The sequence below is a fragment of the Pleurodeles waltl genome, chromosome 9, assembly GCF_031143425.1.
Source record: "Pleurodeles waltl isolate 20211129_DDA chromosome 9, aPleWal1.hap1.20221129, whole genome shotgun sequence".
NCBI classification, from domain to species: Eukaryota; Metazoa; Chordata; class Amphibia; order Caudata; family Salamandridae; genus Pleurodeles; species Pleurodeles waltl.
The window spans coordinates 513,911,218-513,933,400 of record NC_090448.1 but is presented as its reverse complement, the minus strand read 5'-3'; the positions used below and the strand labels follow the sequence as shown (position 1 = coordinate 513,933,400).

At 46.1% G+C, this 22,183-nt stretch overlaps 1 protein-coding gene across 4 annotated transcripts in view; it reads left to right on the top strand.

The window, feature by feature from the left end:
* Window positions 1-22,183, top strand: part of HIF1A (hypoxia inducible factor 1 subunit alpha) — a 355,909-nt gene that overhangs the window by 135,790 nt on the left and 197,936 nt on the right. For all 4 annotated transcript variants that reach the window (XM_069207397.1, XM_069207395.1, XM_069207394.1 and 1 more), the window contains 2 exons: window positions 11,009-11,115; window positions 17,088-17,235. In XM_069207397.1, coding sequence (XP_069063498.1) covers window positions 11,009-11,115; window positions 17,088-17,235 — 255 coding nt within the window. The remainder of the gene's footprint in view (window positions 1-11,008; window positions 11,116-17,087; window positions 17,236-22,183) is intronic.

Genomic DNA, 22,183 nt, shown 5'->3' with positions numbered 1-22,183 from the left:
TTTTGGATAAACGAGTGATGGCTCTGCTTTGCATTTCAGTCCCAACTAAAATATGTTTTAATAGGCTTCAGAAAACAAAGCAACATTTTTTTTCTGTATACAACACATGTGAGATAAATAATTTTGTGTTAGAATGCAGTGCATTTTTTAAATGTAAAATAGTCTCTTGTGCCTTGCAATAAACGCACTTCCGTAGGAAGCCTAATGATACACCGAACACAGGACCATGAGGTGAAGGGTAGTGCTCTTGTGTGGGGTACCCAAAGACCAATGGTGACATTAGTTCTAGTAGGTAGTGTTTTGTCGAGCTACACTTAGTATGCTTAGCTTGATTTGTATGCCACCTAAAGACAGTTGAGTACAAAATGGCAAACTCAGTTTGGTTATATACTTATTTGAAACAATATATTTGTTTGTCGTCACACACTGTTGTAAGGAAATGCCTCCTTGGCATGGTTGCCCCCTGACTTTTTGCCTTTGCTGATGCTATGTTTACAATTGAAAGTGTGCTGAGGCCTGCTAACCAGGCCCCAGCACCAGTGTTCTTTCCCTAACCTGTACTTTTGTATCCACAATTGGCAGACCCTGGCATCCAGATAAGTCCCTTGTAACTGGTACTTCTAGTACCAAGGGCCCTGATGCCAAGGAAGGTCTCTAAGGGCTGCAGCATGTCTTATGCCACCCTGGAGACCTCTCACTCAGCACAGACACACTGCTTGCCAGCTTGTGTGTGCTAGTGAAAAGAAAAACGAGTAAATCGACATGGCACTCCACTCAGGGTGCCATGCCAGCCTCTCACTGCCTATGCAGTATAGGTAAGACACCCCTCTAGCAGGCCTTACAGCCCTAAGGCAGGGTGCACTATACCATAGGTGAGGGTACCAGTGCATGAGCATGGTACCCCTACAGTGTCTAAACAAAACCTTAGACATTGTAAGTGCAGGGTAGCCATAAGAGTATATGGTCTGGGAGTTTGTCAAACACGAACTCCACAGCACCATAATGGCTACACTGAAAACTGGGAAGTTTGGTATCAAACTTCTCAGCACAATAAATGCACACTGATGCCAGTGTACATTTTATTGTAAAATACACCACAGAGGGCACCTTAGAGGTGCCCCCTGAAACTTAACCGACTGTCTGTGTAGGCTGACTAGTTCCAGCAGCCTGCCACACCAGAGACATGTTGCTGGCCCCATGGGGAGAGTGCCTTTGTCACTCTGAGGCCAGTAACAAAGCCTGCACTGGGTGGAGATGCTAACACCTCCCCCAGGCAGGAGCTGTAACACCTGGCGGTGAGCCTCAAAGGCTCACCCCTTTGTCACAGCCCAGCAGGGCACTCCAGCTTAGTGGAGTTGCCCGCCCCCTCCGGCCACGGCCCCCACTTTTGGCGGCAAGGCTGGAGGGAACAAAGAAAGCAACAAGGAGGAGTCACTGGCCAGTCAGGACAGCCCCTAAGGTGTCCTGAGCTGAAGTGACTCTAACTTTTAGAAATCCTCCATCTTGCAGATGGAGGATTCCCCCAATAGGGTTAGGATTGTGACCCCCTCCCCTTGGGAGGAGGCACAAAGAGGGTGTACCCACCCTCCGGGCTAGTAGCCATTGGCTACTAACCCCCCAGACCTAAACACGCCCTTAAATTTAGTATTTAAGGGCTACCCTGAACCCTAGAAAATTAGATTCCTGCAACTACAAGAAGAAGGACTGCCTAGCTGAAAACCCCTGCAGAGGAAGACCAGAAGACGACAACTGCCTTGGCTCCAGAAACTCACCGGCCTGTCTCCTGCCTTCCAAAGATCCTGCTCCAGCGACGCCTTCCAAAGGGACCAGCGACCTCGACATCCTCTGAGGACTGCCCCTGCTTCGAAAAGACAAGAAACTCCCGAGGACAGCGGACCTGCTCCAAGAAAGGCTGCAACTTTGTTTCCAGCAGCCTTGAAAGAACCCTGCAAGCTCCCCGCAAGAAGCGTAAGACTTGCAACACTGCACCCGGCGACCCCGACTCGGCTGGTGGAGATCCAACACCTCAGGAGGGACCCCAGGACTACTCTGATACTGTGAGTACCAAAACCTGTCCCCCCTGAGCCCCCACAGCGCCGCCTGCAGAGGGAATCCCGAGGCTTCCCCTGACCGCGACTCTTTGAATCCTAAGTCCCGACGCCTGGGAGAGACCCTGCACCCGCAGCCCCCAGGACCTGAAGGACCGGACTTTCACTGGAGAAGTGACCCCCAGGAGTCCCTCTCCCTTGCCCAAGTGGAGGTTTCCCCGAGGAACCCCCCCCTTGCCTGCCTGCAGCGCTGAAGAGATCCCGAGATCTCTCATAGACTAACATTGCGAACCCGCCGCTTGTTTCTACACTGCACCCGGCCGCCCCCGCGCTGCTGAGGGTGAAATTTCTGTGTGGGCTTGTGTCCCCCCCCCTGTGCCCTACAAAACCCCCCTGGTCTGCCCTCCGAAGACGCGGGTACTTACCTGCAAGCAGACCGGAACCGGGGCACCCCCTTCTCTCCATTCTAGCCTATGTGTTTTGGGCACCACTTTGAACTCTGCACCTGACCGGCCCTGAGCTGCTGGTGTGGTGACTTTGGGGTTGCTCTGAACCCCCAACGGTGGGCTACCTTGGACCAAGAACTGAACCCTGTAAGTGTCTTACTTACCTGGTAAAACTAACAAAAACTTACCTCCCCTAGGAACTGTGAAAATTGCACTGTGTCCACTTTTAAAACAGCTATTTGTCAATAACTTGTAAAGTATACATGCAATTTTTATGATTTAAAGTTCCTAAAGTACTTACCTGCAATACCTTTCGAATGAGATATTACATGTAGAATTTCAACCTGTGGTTCTTAAAATAAACTAAGAAAAGATATTTTTCTATACAAAAACCTATTGGCTGGATTTGTCTGAGTGTGTGTACCTCATTTATTGTCTATGTGTATGTACAACAAATGCTTAACACTACTCCTTGGATAAGCCTACTGCTCGACCACACTACCACAAAATAGAGCATTAGTATTATCTATTTTTACCACTATTTTACCTCTAAGGGGAACCCTTGGACTCTGTGCATGCTATTCCTTACTTTGAAATAGCACATACAGAGCCAACTTCCTACATTGGTGGATCAGCGGTGGGGTACAAGACTTTGCATTTGCTGGACTACTCAGCCAATACCTGATCACACGACAAATTCAAAAATTGTCATTAGAAATTGATTTTTGCAATTTGAAAAGTTTTCTAAATTCTTAAAAGACCTGCTAGGGCCTTGTGTTGGATCCTGTTTAGCATTTCTTTTAGAGTTTAAAAGTTTGTAAAAGTTTGAATTAGATTCTAGAACCAGTTGTAGATTCTGAAAAAGTATTCCAACTTTTAGAAGCAAAATGTCTAGCACAGATGTGACTGTGGTGGAACTCGACACCACACCTTACCTCCATCTTAAGATGAGGGAGCTAAGGTCACTCTGTAAAATAAAGAAAATAACAATGGGCCCCAAACCTACCAAAATACAGCTCCAGGAGCTTTTGGCAGAGTTTGAAAAGGCCAACCCCTCTGAGGGTGGCAACTCAGAGGAAGAGGATAGTGACTTGGAGGAAAATTCCCCCCTACCAGTCCTATCTAGGGAGAACAGGGTCCCTCAAACCCTGACTCCAAAAATAATAGTCAGAGATGCTGGTTCCCTCACAGGAGAGACCAACACCTCTGAAATCACTGAGGATAACCCCAGTGAAGAGGACATCCAGTTAGCCAGGATGGCCAAAAGATTGGCTTTGGAAAGACAGATCCTAGCCATAGAGAGGGAAAGACAAGAGATGGGCCTAGGACCCATCAATGGTGGCAGCAACATAAATAGGGTCAGAGATTCTCCTGACATGTTGAAAATCCCTAAAGGGATTGTAACTAAATATGAAGATGGTGATGACATCACCAAATGGTTCACAGCTTTTGAGAGGGCTTGTGTAACCAGAAAAGTGAACAGATCTCACTGGGGTGCTCTCCTTTGGGAAATGTTCACAGGAAAGTGTAGGGATAGACTCCTCACACTCTCTGGACAAGATGCAGAATCTTATGACCTCATGAAGGGTACCCTGATTGAGGGCTTTGGATTCTCCACTGAGGAGTATAGGATTAGATTCAGGGGGGCTCAAAAATCCTCGAGCCAGACCTGGGTTGACTTTGTAGACTACTCAGTGAAAACACTAGATGGTTGGATTCAAGGCAGTGGTGTAAGTAATTATGATGGGCTGTACAATTTATTTGTGAAAGAACACCTATTGAGTAATTGTTTCAATGATAAACTGCATCAGCATCTGGTAGACCTAGGACCAATTTCTCCCCAAGAATTGGGAAAGAAGGCGGACCATTGGGTCAAGACAAGGGTGTCCAAGACTTCAACAGGGGGTGACCAAAAGAAAGGGGTCACAAAGACTCCCCAGGGGAAGGGTGATGAGACAGCCAAAACTAAAAATAGTAAAGAGTCTTCTACAGGCCCCCAAAAACCTGCACAGGAGGGTGGGCCCAGAGCCTCTTCACAAAACAATGGGTACAAGGGTAAAAACTTTGATCCCAAAAAGGCCTGGTGTCATAGCTGTAAACAGCATGGACACCAAACTGGAGACAAGGCCTGTCCCAAGAAAGGTTCCACTCCAAACTCCCATCCAGGTAACACTGGTATGGCTAGTCTCCAAGTGGGATCAACAGTGTGCCCAGAGCAAATCAGGGTCCACACTGAAGCTACTCTAGTTTCTGAGGGTGGGGTGGATTTAGCCACACTAGCTGTCTGGCCGCCTAACATGCAAAAATACAGACAGCAACTCTTAATTAATGGGACTAGAATAGAGGGCCTGAGGGATACAGGTGCCAGTGTCACCATGGTGACAGAGAAACTGGTTTCCCCTGGCCAATACCTGACTGGAAAAACTTACACAGTCACCAACGCTGACAATCAGAGAAAAGTACATCCCATGGCAATGGTTACTTTAGAATGGGGAGGGGTCAATGGCCTGAAACAGGTGGTGGTCTCCTCAAATATCCCAGTGGACTGTCTGCTTGGAAATGACCTGGAGTCCTCAGCATGGGCTGAGGTAGAACTAAAAACCCATGCAGCAATGCTGGGTATCCCTGAACTGGTGTGTGTGAAAACAAGAGCACAATGCAAGGCACAGGGTGAACAAGTAGAGCTGGAGTCTGGAAGAATGGCCCAGCCTACCAAGAGAACAGGAAAGTCAGTTGGGAAACCAACTGCAACACAGCAAAAGAAAGGGAACCTCTCTTCTCAGGAAGAAGTTCTGCCCTCTGAGGGAACTGAGCCTTTGGAGCTTGGACCTTATCAGGTTGAGCTCTTAGGCCCAGGGGGACCCTCAAGGGAGGAGCTGTGTAAGGGACAAGAAACCTGTCCCTCTCTTGAAGGCCTTAGGCAGCAAGCTGCTGACGAGTCCAAGGGCAAGAAAAATGGAACACATAGGGTCTATTGGGAAGATGGACTCCTGTACACTGAGGCCAGAGACCCCAAACCTGGTGCCACTAGGAGAGTGGTAGTGCCTCAGCTGTTCAGAGAATTCATCCTAACATTGGCCCATGACATTCCCCTTGCTGGACATTTGGGACAAACCAAGACGTGGGAGAGGCTAGTCAACCACTTCTACTGGCCCAATATGTCCAACATGGTCAAGGAGTTTTGCCTCTCCTGCCCCACCTGTCAAGCCAGTGGTAAGACAGGTGGGCACCCAAAGGCCCCCCTCATTCCACTTCCAGTGGTGGGGGTCCCCTTTGAAAGAGTGGGTGTGGACATAGTTGGTCCACTGGAACCTCCCACAGCCTCAGGAAATATGTATATCCTGGTAGTAGTGGATCATGCTACCAGGTATCCTGAAGCTATTCCCCTTAGGTCGACTACTGCCCCTGCAGTAGCCAAGGCCCTCATTGGTATCTTTACCAGAGTGGGTTTCCCTAAGGAGGTGGTGTCTGACAGAGGTGCCAACTTCATGTCAGCATACCTGAAACATATGTGGAATGAGTGTGGAGTGACTTATAAATTCACTACACCTTACCATCCACAAACTAATGGCTTAGTTGAGAGATTCAACAAGACATTAAAGGGCATGATCATGGGGCTCCCAGAAAAACTCAAAAGGAGATGGGATGTCCTCTTGCCATGTCTGCTTTTCGCTTACAGAGAGGTGCCACAGAAGGGAGTAGGATTCTCACCCTTTGAACTTCTGTTTGGTCATCCTGTAAGAGGACCCCTTGCTCTTGTTAAAGAAGGCTGGGAGAGACCTCTCCATGAGCCTAAACAAGACATAGTGGACTATGTACTTGGCCTTCGCTCTAGAATGGCAGAGTACATGGAAAAGGCAACCAAAAACCTTGAGGCCAGCCAACAGCTCCAGAAGTTTTGGTATGACCAAAAGGCTGCACTGGTTGAGTTCCAACCAGGGCAGAAAGTCTGGGTTCTGGAGCCTGTGGCTCCCAGGGCACTCCAGGACAAATGGAGTGGCCCTTACCCAGTACTAGAAAGGAAGAGTCAGGTCACCTACCTGGTGGACCTGGGCACAAGCAGGAGCCCCAAGAGGGTGATCCATGTGAACCGCCTTAAGCTCTTCCATGACAGGGCTGATGTGAATCTGTTGATGGTAACAGATGAGGATCAGGAGGCAGAGAGTGAACCTCTCCCTGATCTTCTGTCATCAGACCCAAAAGATGGCACAGTAGATGGAGTGATCTACTCAGACACCCTCTCTGGCCAACAGCAAGCTGATTGTAGGAGAGTCCTACAACAGTTTCCTGAACTCTTCTCCTTAACCCCTGGTCAGACACACCTGTGTACCCATGATGTGGACACAGGAGACAGCATGCCTGTCAAGAACAAAATCTTTAGACAATCTGACCATGTTAAGGAAAGCATCAAGGTGGAAGTCCACAAGATGCTGGAATTGGGAGTAATTGAGCGCTCTGACAGCCCCTGGGCTAGCCCAGTGGTCTTAGTCCCCAAACCTCACACCAAAGATGGAAAGAAAGAGATGAGGTTTTGTGTGGACTACAGAGGGCTCAATTCTGTCACCAAGACAGATGCTCATCCAATTCCAAGAGCTGATGAGCTCATAGATAAATTAGGTGCTGCCAAATTCTTAAGTACCTTTGACTTGACAGCAGGGTACTGGCAAATAAAAATGGCACCTGGAGCAAAAGAGAAAACAGCATTCTCCACACCTGATGGGCATTATCAGTTTACTGTTATGCCCTTTGGTTTAAAGAATGCCCCTGCCACCTTCCAAAGGTTGGTGAATCAAGTCCTTGCTGGCTTGGAGTCCTTTAGCACAGCTTATCTTGATGATATTGCTGTCTTTAGCTTCACCTGGCAGGATCACCTGGTCCACCTGAAGAAGGTTTTGAAGGCTCTGCAATCTGCAGGCCTCTCTATCAAGGCATCCAAATGCCAGATAGGGCAGGGAACTGTGGTTTACTTGGGCCACCTTGTAGGTGGAGGCCAAGTTCAGCCACTCCAACCCAAGATCCAGACTATTCTGGACTGGGTAGCTCCAAAAACCCAGACTCAAGTCAGGGCATTCCTTGGCTTGACTGGGTATTACAGGAGGTTTGTGAAGGGATATGGATCCATTGTGACAGCCCTCACTGAACTCACCTCCAAGAAAATGCCCAAGAAAGTGAACTGGACTGTGGAATGCCAACAGGCCTTTGACACCCTGAAACAAGCAATGTGCTCAGCACCAGTTCTAAAAGCTCCAGATTATTCTAAGCAGTTCATTGTGCAGACTGATGCCTCTGAACATGGGATAGGGGCAGTTTTGTCCCAAACAAATGATGATGGCCTTGACCAGCCTGTTGCTTTCATTAGCAGGAGGTTACTCCCCAGGGAGCAGCGTTGGAGTGCCATTGAGAGGGAGGCCTTTGCTGTGGTTTGGTCCCTGAAGAAGCTGAGACCATACCTCTTTGGGACTCACTTCCTAGTTCAAACTGACCACAGACCTCTCAAATGGCTGATGCAAATGAAAGGTGAAAATCCTAAACTGTTGAGGTGGTCCATCTCCCTACAGGGAATGGACTTTATAGTGGAACACAGACCTGGGACTGCCCATGCCAATGCAGATGGCCTTTCCAGGTTCTTCCACTTAGAAAATGAAGACTCTCTTGGGAAAGGTTAGTCTCATCCTCTTTCGTTTGGGGGGGGGGGTTGTGTAAGGAAATGCCTCCTTGGCATGGTTGCCCCCTGACTTTTTGCCTTTGCTGATGCTATGTTTACAATTGAAAGTGTGCTGAGGCCTGCTAACCAGGCCCCAGCACCAGTGTTCTTTCCCTAACCTGTACTTTTGTATCCACAATTGGCAGACCCTGGCATCCAGATAAGTCCCTTGTAACTGGTACTTCTAGTACCAAGGGCCCTGATGCCAAGGAAGGTCTCTAAGGGCTGCAGCATGTCTTATGCCACCCTGGAGACCGCTCACTCAGCACAGACACACTGCTTGCCAGCTTGTGTGTGCTAGTGAGAAGAAAAACGAGGAAGTCGACATGGCACTCCCCTCAGGGTGCCATGCCAGCCTCTCACTGCCTATGCAGTATAGGTAAGACACCCCTCTAGCAGGCCTTACAGCCCTAAGGCAGGGTGCACTATACCATAGGTGAGGGTACCAGTGCATGAGCATGGTACCCCTACAGTGTCTAAACAAAACCTTAGACATTGTAAGTGCAGGGTAGCCATAAGAGTATATGGTCTGGGAGTTTGTCAAACACGAACTCCACAGCACCATAATGGCTACACTGAAAACTGGGAAGTTTGGTATCAAACTTCTCAGCACAATAAATGCACACTGATGCCAGTGTACATTTTATTGTAAAATACACCACAGAGGGCACCTTAGAGGTGCCCCCTGAAACTTAACCGACTGTCTGTGTAGGCTGACTAGAGACATGTTGCTGGCCCCATGGGGAGAGTGCCTTTGTCACTCTGAGGCCAGTAACAAAGCCTGCACTGGGTGGAGATGCTAACACCTCCCCCAGGCAGGAGCTGTAACACCTGGCGGTGAGCCTCAAAGGCTCACCCCTTTGTCACAGCCCAGCAGGGCACTCCAGCTTAGTGGAGTTGCCCGCCCCCTCCGGCCACGGCCCCCACTTTTGGCGGCAAGGCTGGAGGGAACAAAGAAAGCAACAAGGAGGAGTCACTGGCCAGTCAGGACAGCCCCTAAGGTGTCCTGAGCTGAAGTGACTCTAACTTTTAGAAATCCTCCATCTTGCAGATGGAGGATTCCCCCAATAGGGTTAGGATTGTGACCCCCTCCCCTTGGGAGGAGGCACAAAGAGGGTGTACCCACCCTCAGGGCTTGTAGCCATTGGCTACTAACCCCCCAGACCTAAACACGCCCTTAAATTTAGTATTTAAGGGCTACCCTGAACCCTAGAAAATTAGATTCCTGCAACTACAAGAAGAAGGACTGCCTAGCTGAAAACCCCTGCAGAGGAAGACCAGAAGACGACAACTGCCTTGGCTCCAGAAACTCACCGGCCTGTCTCCTGCCTTCCAAAGATCCTGCTCCAGCGACGCCTTCCAAAGGGACCAGCGACCTCGACATCCTCTGAGGACTGCCCCTGCTTCGAAAAGACAAGAAACTCCCGAGGACAGCGGACCTGCTCCAAGAAAGGCTGCAACTTTGTTTCCAGCAGCCTTGAAAGAACCCTGCAAGCTCCCCGCAAGAAGCGTGAGACTTGCAATACTGCACCCGGCGACCCCGACTCGGCTGGTGGAGATCCAACACCTCAGGAGGGACCCCAGGACTACTCTGATACTGTGAGTACCAAAACCTGTCCCCCCTGAGCCCCCACAGCGCCGCCTGCAGAGGGAATCCCGAGGCTTCCCCTGACCGCGACTCTTTGAATCCTAAGTCCCGACGCCTGGGAGAGACCCTGCACCCGCAGCCCCCAGGACCTGAAGGACCGGACTTTCACTGGAGAAGTGACCCCCAGGAGTCCCTCTCCCTTGCCCAAGTGGAGGTTTCCCCGAGGAACCCCCCCCTTGCCTGCCTGCAGCGCTGAAGATATCCCGAGATCTCTCATAGACTAACATTGCGAACCCGACGCTTGTTTCTACACTGCACCCGGCCGCCCCCGCGCTGCTGAGGGTGAAATTTCTGTGTGGGCTTGTGTCCCCCCCGGTGCCCTACAAAACCCCCCTGGTCTGCCCTCCGAAGACGCGGGTACTTACCTGCAAGCAGACCGGAACCGGGGCACCCCCTTCTCTCCATTCTAGCCTATGTGTTTTGGGCACCACTTTGAACTCTGCACCTGACCGGCCCTGAGCTGCTGGTGTGGTGACTTTGGGGTTGCTCTGAACCCCCAACGGTGGGCTACCTTGGACCAAGAACTGAACCCTGTAAGTGTCTTACTTACCTGGTAAAACTAACAAAAACTTACCTCCCCTAGGAACTGTGAAAATTGCACTGTGTCCACTTTTAAAACAGCTATTTGTCAATAACTTGTAAAGTATACATGCAATTTTTATGATTTAAAGTTCCTAAAGTACTTACCTGCAATACCTTTCGAATGAGATATTACATGTAGAATTTGAACCTGTGGTTCTTAAAATAAACTAAGAAAAGATATTTTTCTATACAAAAACCTATTGGCTGGATTTGTCTCTGAGTGTGTGTACCTCATTTATTGTCTATGTGTATGTACAACAAATGCTTAACACTACTCCTTGGATAAGCCTACTGCTCGACCACACTACCACAAAATAGAGCATTAGTATTATCTATTTTTACCACTATTTTACCTCTAAGGGGAACCCTTGGACTCTGTGCATGCTATTCCTTACTTTGAAATAGCACATACAGAGCCAACTTCCTACAACTGTAACATGCCGTATGGGAATTCTGAAAATGTGGACAGTCATACTTCATTACAAAGTGCTCTTGCTTTTTGTCATTTTGAGCTGAGAAAAACTTTATACATAGAACAAACAGATTGTAATGATTAATTATCTTTCATTTCGTTATAAAGAATCACCGAGCTGATGGGGTATGAGCCTGATGAACTTTTGGGTCGTTCAATTTATGAATACTACCACGCACTGGACTCTGATCATCTGACCAAAACTCATCACGACAGTAAGTTGAAGATAATATTGAGAAACTATTTAATTCCTTCTCTGATCTTAAAGTGCACCGTATACGAACAAATGAGCTCACGTTTTTATTTAGCAATAGCAGACTGGGAGAGCAATTTCAAGTAGTTTTGCATCATGAATGTTCTGTGGATTCACATGCTGTGCATTATTCCGCCATCTAGTGGTTGGGTCCAGAATTGTCTCCAAAACTTTGCCATGTCTTTTTTTTCTTTGGGTTTTGTTGTTGGGTGTCGAAGTACCTCCGTTTGGTGTCCCCAATGACATTGCTGCCCTTCCTCCGGAAGTCTCCACCTTCGGTCGCCATCTTCAGTGTTTTTTCCTCCTTTGGGTCTTTGCCGAAGGATCTCCAACACTTGGGAAAAAGTATTCAGAAAATCACAGAAAGCATCGTCAAAAGTTAAAGAAAGATACAGCGGAACGACAGATACTCGCTCGGAAGATCGAGGAAGAAAGCAGAGACGTTTTTCTTAGTTTCGGAGAATGCCCGTGCAGGGGGTTTCCTGGATGGATTAATAGAGAACAGCTTTTCCAGTTCTGTAAGAATTGCCACCACAAGTATTTGTAAAAGAACAATCATCTGATGTGTAATTTGTGCTTGCCGGTAGACCATCAAAGTGAAGACTAACGCCGGCGCTGTATTCGCACTGAAGATGCTAAGCGTAAAAGAGAGGCAGAGACTGGTGCATCACGTCATGCAAGGTCAACAAACACCCCCTTATCTTCAAGATTTGGGACTGAGAGTGATTAGGAGGAATACGCTGACGAAGGAGCAGAGGGAGAAGCAGCGGAAGTAGACTTGGAAATTAACAACGTAGAAGCCCAGGGGGGGTTAAAGACTTGTGTACACACAAGGTAAGAGAAACATCCACCTCGGAAAACTGGCCTGAGTCGCGTAAAACCGACCTGAGCTTTAAAGGGAGCCTCAGCGTCAAAGAAAATGATGACCACCGCCGCGACTCGGAAATAAGGATCCCCTCGGAACCCATAATATGGAGACCGCAGAGTGGAAAAATCCCCCAAAAATCGCAGTCTTTAAAAGACGGAAGGGGGAAATCCTCGATGCCCAAACATGAGCGATCACGTCTAGAGCAGCAAAGCTCGACAACCGATCTGTCGAAAAAAGACACTTCAATGTCGAAGAGGATGTCGGCTGACAATCTCGACACGAGCGGCTGAGTTAGAGAAAAAGAGAAAACTTAAGGCTAAAATGGCTGTTCTTTAACAGAAACACAAAGATTTCAATGACTGTCTCAAGGAATTTCGAAATCTAAAGGTGCCATTGATGACAAAGTAGCAGGGAGAGGCAAGCACAACCACAGGAAGAAGAAGAAATCTTTAATGAAGAGGAGCACTTTTCTGGCTTGTATAAAGGTTCTGAAGGTTGTGAATACTCAGAGGCTCACTGGCAGGATTTAGAAACTAAATCACCAGAGGATGGAATGGAGAGTTACCCTTATAAACCATCACAACCAGATGACATAGGCATGTTCAAACAGGTTATAAAGATTGCAGCAGATACGTATGGGGTATACTTGGAGGAGGAGAAACCTCCAGTTAGACCCCATACAGCCATGTTTCTCATTAGTGACTCTTTTACCAATTGAAGACATAAATCAGTTTATACCCATGCTCCCAAGTGTGTTAGATCGAGGAAGGGAGGCCTTCAAAGAACCAGCCTCATGCAGAGCTATCGCCCCGAGGGCTGAAAAGAAATACAAGTCCTCATCCAAAGATCCAATGTTCAGTGCCAGCTGATTCTATTATTCCAGCTAGGAAAATAGCAAACATTAACTGCAGGCCCTCCTCCAGACAAGGTGAGCAAACGGATGGATGTCGGGTGGAATTTGAAAGAAGTGCCAATAATCAATGGCACATTGCAAATTCAAATGCTGTAATGAACCGCTATCCATGCCAAAACTGGGATGAGATGGCGTAGTTAATGAAAAATGTATCACAAGAGGACAGCACACTTGGCAGAAGAGGGTAAAAACATTGCCAACACCTGCCTAAAGGCTGCACTATATCCAGCATACACATCGAGCAGACAGCTGATGATAGCTATTCCACTACAGTGCCACTCCTGGCTTAGAATATAGGAGTTCAAACCAGAGATACAGGCAAACATTCTGGATGGCCCATTCAGTGGCAAACAGCTATTTTGAAAAACAGTCAATGAGACTGTAAACCAACTGAAAAAGCGTAATGAGACCGCCAAATCCATGCGAGTGCTCCAGTTTTGAGGGTGCATTTGAAGAGGCACAGCCCCTTTAAGAAGATCAACAGGTAGGGGGGAACTTCAAATCAGGCACTTTGCACCAGTCGTTCCAAGGAAGCAGCCAAGCAACGCAACCACAAGAAGGTTGGCAGTACAATCAGGGCAGGCAGCCTTTTCAAGATGGGACACATGAAAGAGGGATTCCACAAAAGGAGGGACAACACTCAAGAAAGTGACTTACCAGAGCTTCAAACACCTCACCAAACAACATCACTGAGGCAGTAAAGCAAAGAACATCCTCTCCTATGCACTACACCAGTAGGATGAAGAATATAAAACTTTATTCGGGAGTGGAGAAAGATCACATTAGACAAGTGGATTCTAAACGTGATCCAATATTGCCTAGAAATGTTAACACCGCCACCAAAGAGGAGATCTCTCTTAAAGGAGGAAACAGTAAGGCTAATCAGGGAGGTGGAGGTGTTGCTGGAGAAAGATGTTATAGAACGTGTTTCAAGATTAGCAATTGGCAAAGGAAACTTCAACTTATTTTCCAATCCCAAATGTAGATTGGTCTTTATGACTTAATCTGGACCTGAGATTTATAATCACATTCATAAAAACACAAAAATTCAAAATGACAACATTACAAGAATTATACCAGAACTACAAATCGGGGATTTTATGGCGACAATAGACTTGAAGGACAGCTACTTGTGCATCCCAGTGAATGCAAAGCACAAGAACTATCGCAGATTTGTGGTAGACAAAAATCATTACCAATTCAAAGTTATAGCCTTTGCCATAAAATCAACCCCAAGGGCAGTGACAGTACATCTGAGAAGGCAAGGCATTCACATATACCCTTATCTGGATGGCTGGCTAATAAGAGCAAACTCTTATAAAAAATTAATGGAACACATACATCAAGTAATGAAAACACTATTCACCTTGGGATTCTTAATAGTAAATGGAGAAATCATCTGCAGAACGTTACTGGGAATGATGGCTTCTTGTATCCCTTTTATCCCATATGCAAGATATCACATGAGAACATTGCAGGAATGGGTACAAAATCTATGGTCTCGGGCAACAGGGAGTTGGGAAGATATAGTGATTGTCATGCAGAAGGTAGAGGAAGAGAGAGCATGGTGAAGCAGAGCCCGTATAACTTGAGGGAAGTCAATTCTACAACAACTCCTAGAGTGAGCATCACAACTGATGTTTCGCGTAATGGATGAGGTGCACACATGGGCAATCTGAGTACAAGGAATGTGGAAGGATCAGGGCGTGGTTCAACATATCAACATTTGAAAACCACAAACAGTGCGTGTTTCTAGCCTTAAAAGCACTTCAGTAAAAGCTTTGGCGCTCAATATTGATCCAAACAAACAATACAGTAACCATGTTCTATAACAACAAACCGGGGGAAACCCAATTCCTAGCTCTATCCAAATATGCACAAAAATTTGGGGATGGGCAATCCAAAGAAAGATGGGGCCTATATTAGCAGTACATGTACCAGGGAAGGGCAATCTCGAGGCAGACAGTTTGAGCAGACAAGCTTCGTGCTATCACAAATGAGAACTCAGTCAGTTCTTCTGAGGATCTTTCAAGAATGGAGAATCGGTGAACACGAAATGCCAAAGCTTCGCTTCCAGATGGCCATGTCACCAATCCCTGGGAAAGGCTGTTGATAAACTGGATGGGGAGATTTGTGTATGCTTTTCCTCCAATACCACTTATACACAGGTAATCAGAAAATGTTGAATATGCAAAATCATATTAATTCTAATTGCACCGCAACGTGCAAGACAAACATGGCTCTCGGAACTGGCACAAGGGAAAATAATAACTCTACCAAGAAGACAAGACCTATTGTCAATGGAAAAAGGAAGGGTTCTTCACCCAGAGCCAGAACCTTTGAACATGGCAGCATGGCTGCAGAGGACTTAAAATTCGCACATCTAAAGCTGCCAGAAAAAAACAAAGGCTGTCCTTAGAGTAGCAAAGAACCCTACAACTAGACAATGCTATACCGCTAAATGGAAGAGATACATACTACGATGCTCTAAATCAGAACTTCTTAAAACAAAAAAAAAGAATGCAAAATAAAGAACAGTGTTATAATATTTAACTCATCTTCTGGATGGTAAAATAAAATATGCCTCTCTAAAAGTACATTTAGCTGCTATAGCGGCTTACACAAGAAGACACATGGGGAGAAGTTTTTGCACACCAGTAGTAAAAAGGTTTTTGGAAGCTGCAAAAAGGATAGCACCACCAAATAAGGTACCAACTCCTACTTGGAACTTAAATGTGGTTTTCTCACAGTTAATGAGGAGTCCCTCTGAACCTTTTGCATAAAGAATATCTACAGATGCTGACGCCAAAGACTGCCTTTTTAGTGGCTATAACTTCCCTACGCAGGGTGAGTGAATTGCAGGTGCTTACTTTACAGGAACCTTATATTCAAATACACAGGGACAGGATTGTGCTGAGAACCGATCCTCAGTTCTAACTAAAGTGATTTCACAATTCCACATAAACCAGAGTATACAAATAACAAGTTTCTTGCAAGACCCAAAGAAGCAAGCAGAAAGAGCTTTGCACGCTTTGGATGCAAGACTGGTTGTAATGTTTTAGACTGAAAAGACAAAACCTTTTAGGAAAATCATTTGCAAACAGTTTTCTGGGAAGAGCATTAATCAAGAATTAATTTGCAATATGGATAGCACAAACAATTCAATTATGTGACAAGAATGCAGGGAAACCATTGCAATCAGCTGCAGGAGTTCACTCAACAAGGAAGAAAGGAGCAACTCTTGCCTTTCTAACAAATGCGCCTTTAGAAGATATTTGTATGGCTGCAACATGGCCATCAGTTCACACTTCCACTAAACACTACTGCATAGATGTACAAAGGAATAAAGAAGTGCTCGTGGGACAAAACGTTTTACAACATCTGTTTAGTAATCAATTTTCATCTTCAACCCAACCACCTCAATAAGGACAAACCGCTATAAAGTAAATGCACAGCTGTGAACCCAGAATATTCATGCCACAAAACAAAGTTTCATACTTGTGTAGCTTTAGAGCTTGAGGAATTTTCTGGATTCACAAGTAGCCCACCCACCTCCACCAAGAAGATGGGTAAAAAAAAAATATATATATAAGAATCCGAGGATGGTGACCGAAGGTGGGGATGTCTGGAGGAAGTATGGCGACGTCATAGGGGACAGCAAATGGAGGTACCTCGTCACCTAACAACAACAAAACACCAAGGACAAAACATTTTGGAGACAATTCAGACCCAACCACAAGATGGCGGAATAAAGCACAGCCTGTGAATCCATAAAATTCTTCACGCTGCAAAAGTACACCTACAGGTAAGAAACGGAGAAAAAGAGGGCCGAAAGCTAAGCAGAGGACCCTACTCAGCATCAGCCGATCATTACTTGGGTGTTCCCTGCCCCTGAGCTAACAATGCTATTCTAAATCAGAACTTGACTTTTGGGCTTAATTTAACGTTTTTTTTTGAGGGGGGGTTATATTGGAAGACGTTTGATTTGTCTTATTACTGGCATAAATCTTGACAGGGCAGTGAGTATATCATTACAGTCTTTACATAGTTCTATATTTCAGTCCTTAATTGGCAGATTTTTGTATATGCTGTTTTGCCTGTTTCATAGTAAGTATTTTGGAGTATTTTTATCAATACTTGTTTTTACTTATAGTGTTCACAAAAGGGCAGGTCACAACCGGACAGTATCGGATGCTTGCTAAACAAGGTGGATATGTTTGGGTTGAAACACAAGCCACTGTGATATACAATACAAAGAACTCTCAACCACAATGTATTGTATGCGTAAACTACGTTTTGAGGTAAGTTTTAGAAACAAGTCACCTATGACCTCCCGTGAGCAGGAGATCGAGTTGGGGTCATCATGTGTTGGGAGGAGAGCAAATTAAACATGTAAAGTAAATGTATGTGGCTTTTTATGAAATCCCTGATGAACTGCTTAGTAAATGCTTGTAAGTTGTGAAATTCATAATTAATGTTCTGAAATTGTAGAGAGAATTTAAGTATACGGCAGAGAAGAATAAAGCAAACACGCCCACCCCCACCCCCAGTGTTGCGTCCATGGTATTGAATTGGTGGATGCCTCCTTGGCATTTACATTTTTAATACCAATGTAAAAGAGGTTAGAGAAGGTTAATTTAAAGAAATAACTGCATCAGCATTTATAGGATGCTTTTTAGGCATGCCATCCAGGGTTCAGCCTTAACTTGTGTAGTCGTCAACGGTAATAGCAAGTTAAAATGAGCTCTGACCTATTTCAGATTGTAGTAGTGTGCCAAGAAACTATACCTCACTAAAGATTCTAGTTCGATAATATAAGTGGTTTCTAATTGAAAATTGTCAATAAGTTTGAGAGTAAATTGAGTGAAAACTTAACTGACCTGACTCATCATCTTTCAACCCTCTGCTGTTGCAAGACTGACAGATGGAAGCTGAGGGATTGCCGCATCTCTTGATGTCACAGAAAAGATGTGTTTGACGTGTGGCTGTAGATACACATGCTTTGCATAAGTCTGCCATCTAGTGTTGGGTCCGGAGTGTTACATGTTTTTTTGTTTTGTTCGTAGAATCTTTTCGAGTCACAAGATCGAGTGACTCCTCCTCTTAGTGACACTGAGCACGGGCATATAGTCCTTTGTTAGATTGTTTTCTCTCTGCCGTCTGATTAGATGTGTGCTCCTTTTGCTCTGGTATTTCTCGGCTCAGTCTATTCCAAACTGTTCTTTTCCATGTTTCCTTCAGCAACAGTCTTGTAATTTGATCATATTTTCTCTACCTAGTGTCGTCGATTCATATTTCTGCTCCAGGAGTCTGCTCATCACTCTTTGGGGTGCTAGTCCCATCACAGGCCTACTCCTACACTTGGTGTCGGAATATGCAAGCCTGATGGAACAGGCTTTATTCCCACACACCGATCTACCCCTGCTGTGTAACTTGTCTGTCCCCTGACCATAAAGAAGAAAGCTGTGAGTCATTTCGATCCAAGAAGACACTCGGGGACTGAAGAGCACGTCGATTGGAGATGGCGTCGACATTCCTGATATTGTCGGAAAATACACGTTCAGGAGGAGGCCCTCTCCATAGAAAATTCGGAGTCTGATGTCCAATCTGAGATTGAAAGCCAGCCTCTTACAGATTGCGCGGAGGTAAGACTCCAAAAGCAGGTCGCTGGACCACTCCTGCTTTTGGGCCAGGGTCTTATCCCAAAGATATCTTCGGATGCCCCGTCTTCCGGCTCAACACTGAAAATAGCCAAGTCCAAACAGTCTTCGGCATCGGCTTACTGCTCTGGAACATCCCACTCAGTCTCTGGATCGAGCAGACCTGTTGATCCGAGCTTTTAGGCACCGTGCCAAAAGCCCAACACATCGGCTCAACACAATTTTGACACTGAAAACTTCAGTACTTAAGACTGTATTTTCTAAAGACTCCAGTCACTCCTCTGAAGCAGCCTCATCAGTGGAGCTCATCTTAGAGATAATGGACGCTCGTCAGCGCCAGTTCCATATTCAGAAAGGAACAGGAAGAGTAATTGCCTTCCCCCGCCCCTTGTTTCAAGAGGCCTTTGACACCGTTCTTCGACCTAAAAAGGTCTACAAGGACAAGGCTCCACTTCGACCCTAGCCTTCTCCACCACACTCTTCTGCTTCCTTCTAGTCCTCCACCACCTCCCCAATCACCTACACCTGTTACTAAGCCCCAGTTTTCTCCACAAGATTCACAACCACCACATCATGGAGATGATTTAGAGGACATGCCAAAGGACATTGACCCAAGGGATTCGTACGATCCAGATCCCATTTTATCAAACAGCCCTGATTTATATCCAGCACGCCCATCACCTTCTGAATACTCAACATCATATCAGCAGGTCATAGCATGGGCAGCTGCATACAACAATGTCCAAATGCACACTGACCATACTGAAGATTTCCTCTTTGATACACTGATTACCACCCATAAAGAGTCAGTTTTTTCATATGCTACTCAGCATGCTTAGACACGTCGCTGATATTTTTAAAGAACCTGTTAGGTCTACAGTTATCACCATAGGGGTAGATAAAAAATATAAGGCTGCACCTACAGACCTCATATTTATAACTGTACACTATAGAAGTCAGTATAGCACGTAAATGTACTAACAGTCAATTCACAGGAGACACCCCTCCCCCTGATAAGGAGAGTAGAAAACTAGATGCAGCAAGGAAAAGGGTGGCTGCACAAGCTGCCAAATATTAGCACCCTTAGCACGGTATGACAGGGCCCACTAGAACTAAATGCAGGATCTTCTCCAGTATCTCCAAGAGGAACATCGAAAAAGGGCACAGGAGGTAGGTTGAGGGTCAGACCATCTTAAACACGTGTGCAATCTATGCCGCAGACAACCCGGCATGTGGTATTAATGCCAGCATTATCAGGAGACATGCTTGGCTTAGATGTTCAGGGTTCAAGCCAGAAATTCAGCAGGCAGTTCTCAACATGACAGGGAACACTTGTTTGATCAAGAGGTTGACAACACTATAGAGAAAGTCAAAAAAGACTGTGGACAAAGCATAGGCCATGGGGGCATTACTCACCACACCACAACAGGGTAATTTCCGTTGCCCACAATTCAGGGGAGGCTTCAAACCATCCTCTACTGAGCCTTCTACCTCGCAAAGCAAGCAGGGCACCCATTTCTATACTAGAGGTTCCTTCAGAGGTTCATACAGAGGTGCAAACAACAAAGGCAGAGGGAAAGCCATCCACCTCTAGAGGATCTGCTTCCTCTGCATGCCAGTGACTACCTACACCTTCCATCGGCTCACACCTCTCCAGTAGGGGGAAGACTAAAAATGTCTACCCACAATGGTCCAATATCACCACAGATCAGTGGGTTCTCTCAGTTATCCAATATGGGTACTGTCTGGTGCTCATTTCCACTCCACCAAACATTATCTCTTGCGCACTCAAACTCTCACAAGACCATCTTTCTCTTCTGAAAGAAGAGGTACACTTCTTTCTTCTCAAAGTGGCTATAGAACCAGTTCCACTCTCACAGCAAGGGTTAGGAGTATACTCCCCGTACTTCCTAATACCAAAGGACAGGTCACTCAGACCTATTCTAGATCTCAGACCAATCCACCTCTACATTCTATCAGAGCGTTTCTATATGGTCACACCCCAAGATGTCATTCCATTGTTACAACAAGGTGACTTCATTACAGCTTTAGATCTAAAGGACGCATACTTTCATATTCCTGTTCATGTAGCACACCGCAAGTACCTCAGATTGGTCATTGCGGGGAAACATTATCAGTTCAAGGTTTGACCATTCGGGTAACAGTCGCCCCCAGGGTCTTCACAAAATGTATAGCAGTAGTTGCAGCATACCTCAGACAACAACACATCCATGTTTCCCCTACTTGGATGGCTGGCTTATCAGTGCCAGTGCAAACCAACAGTGTCAGCGTCACACTCCACTTACAGTGCACCTCCTTCATACTCTAGGATTCACGATCAGCTTTCTCAAATCCCATCTCCAACCTTAACAAATACAGCCTTACCTAGGGGCGGTTCTCAATGCTCAGTCAGGGCTAGTATATCCAACTCCGGCTTGAATTCAGACTTTTCAAACTGTCATTTCCCAACTACAGGAAAGCACACTGAGAACAGTGATGCAACTTCTAGGGATGATGGCCTCCTGCATTGCCATCATTTCCCATGCCAGACTACCCATGCGTCCCTTAAGAGGTGTCTACCTCATCAGTGGTCTCAGTCACATGGTAATTTCCAGGATCTAGTGTTGTTGGAACACCAGACTCCCCGCTCTGTGCAATAGTGGAATTCCACCAACCGCTCCAAAGGTTGGCCCTTTCAGGACCCAGTGACTCAGATCAGTCTCACTACAGAGTCATCACAGACAAGTTGGGGAACTCACCTCAACAACCTTACAATACAAAGTATAATGGATCCCATTCAACAAGCTTCCCATGTCAGTTACTTGGAGTTGCAGGCAGTTTTCCTAGCAGTCAAAGCCTTTCTACCACCAACTCTCTCACAAAGTGGTTCTAGTCCGAGCTGACAACATGACAGCCATGTATTATCTACAGAAACAGGGAGGGGGTTGTGTTCCTCTCAGTTGTCCCATCTTGTTAAGACAATATGGAAATGGGCAATTCACCTCACCTAGTGGCTGAATGTCTCCCAGGACTGGACAACCAGTTTGCAGATCTCCTCAGCAGGATGCAGCAACAAGTATACAAATGGGAACTCCACCCACAAGTCCTTCACCATTACTTTCAACGGTGGGTAATACCATGAATAGATCTCTACCTCAGATATCCATACCCTCAGTCCAAGGGCAATGCTCTATGGATGTATTGGTCAGGGATATTTGCTTATGCTTTTCTGCTTCTCCCACTCATTCCGTCTCTAGTTCGCAAACTGAGACAAACTTCACTCACAATGATCCTTATAGCTCACAACAGGGCACATCAACCTTGGTGCACAACACTTCTGGATCTGTCCATAGTTCCTCACGAGAAACTCCCCATCAGCCCAGACCTTCTTACTTAGTTAAGGTCAGATCATACATCCAGATGCCAGAATGCCCAACCTTGTGATATGGCTCCTGAACAACTTTTTGTAGCAGTTTCAACAGTTTGTAGCAGTTTCAACGCCGAATAAAGATAACCCATTTGCCTTTTTAGGTAACATCCCAATAGCAGATATAACTAAAGCTGCTATTTGGTCTACACCACATACATT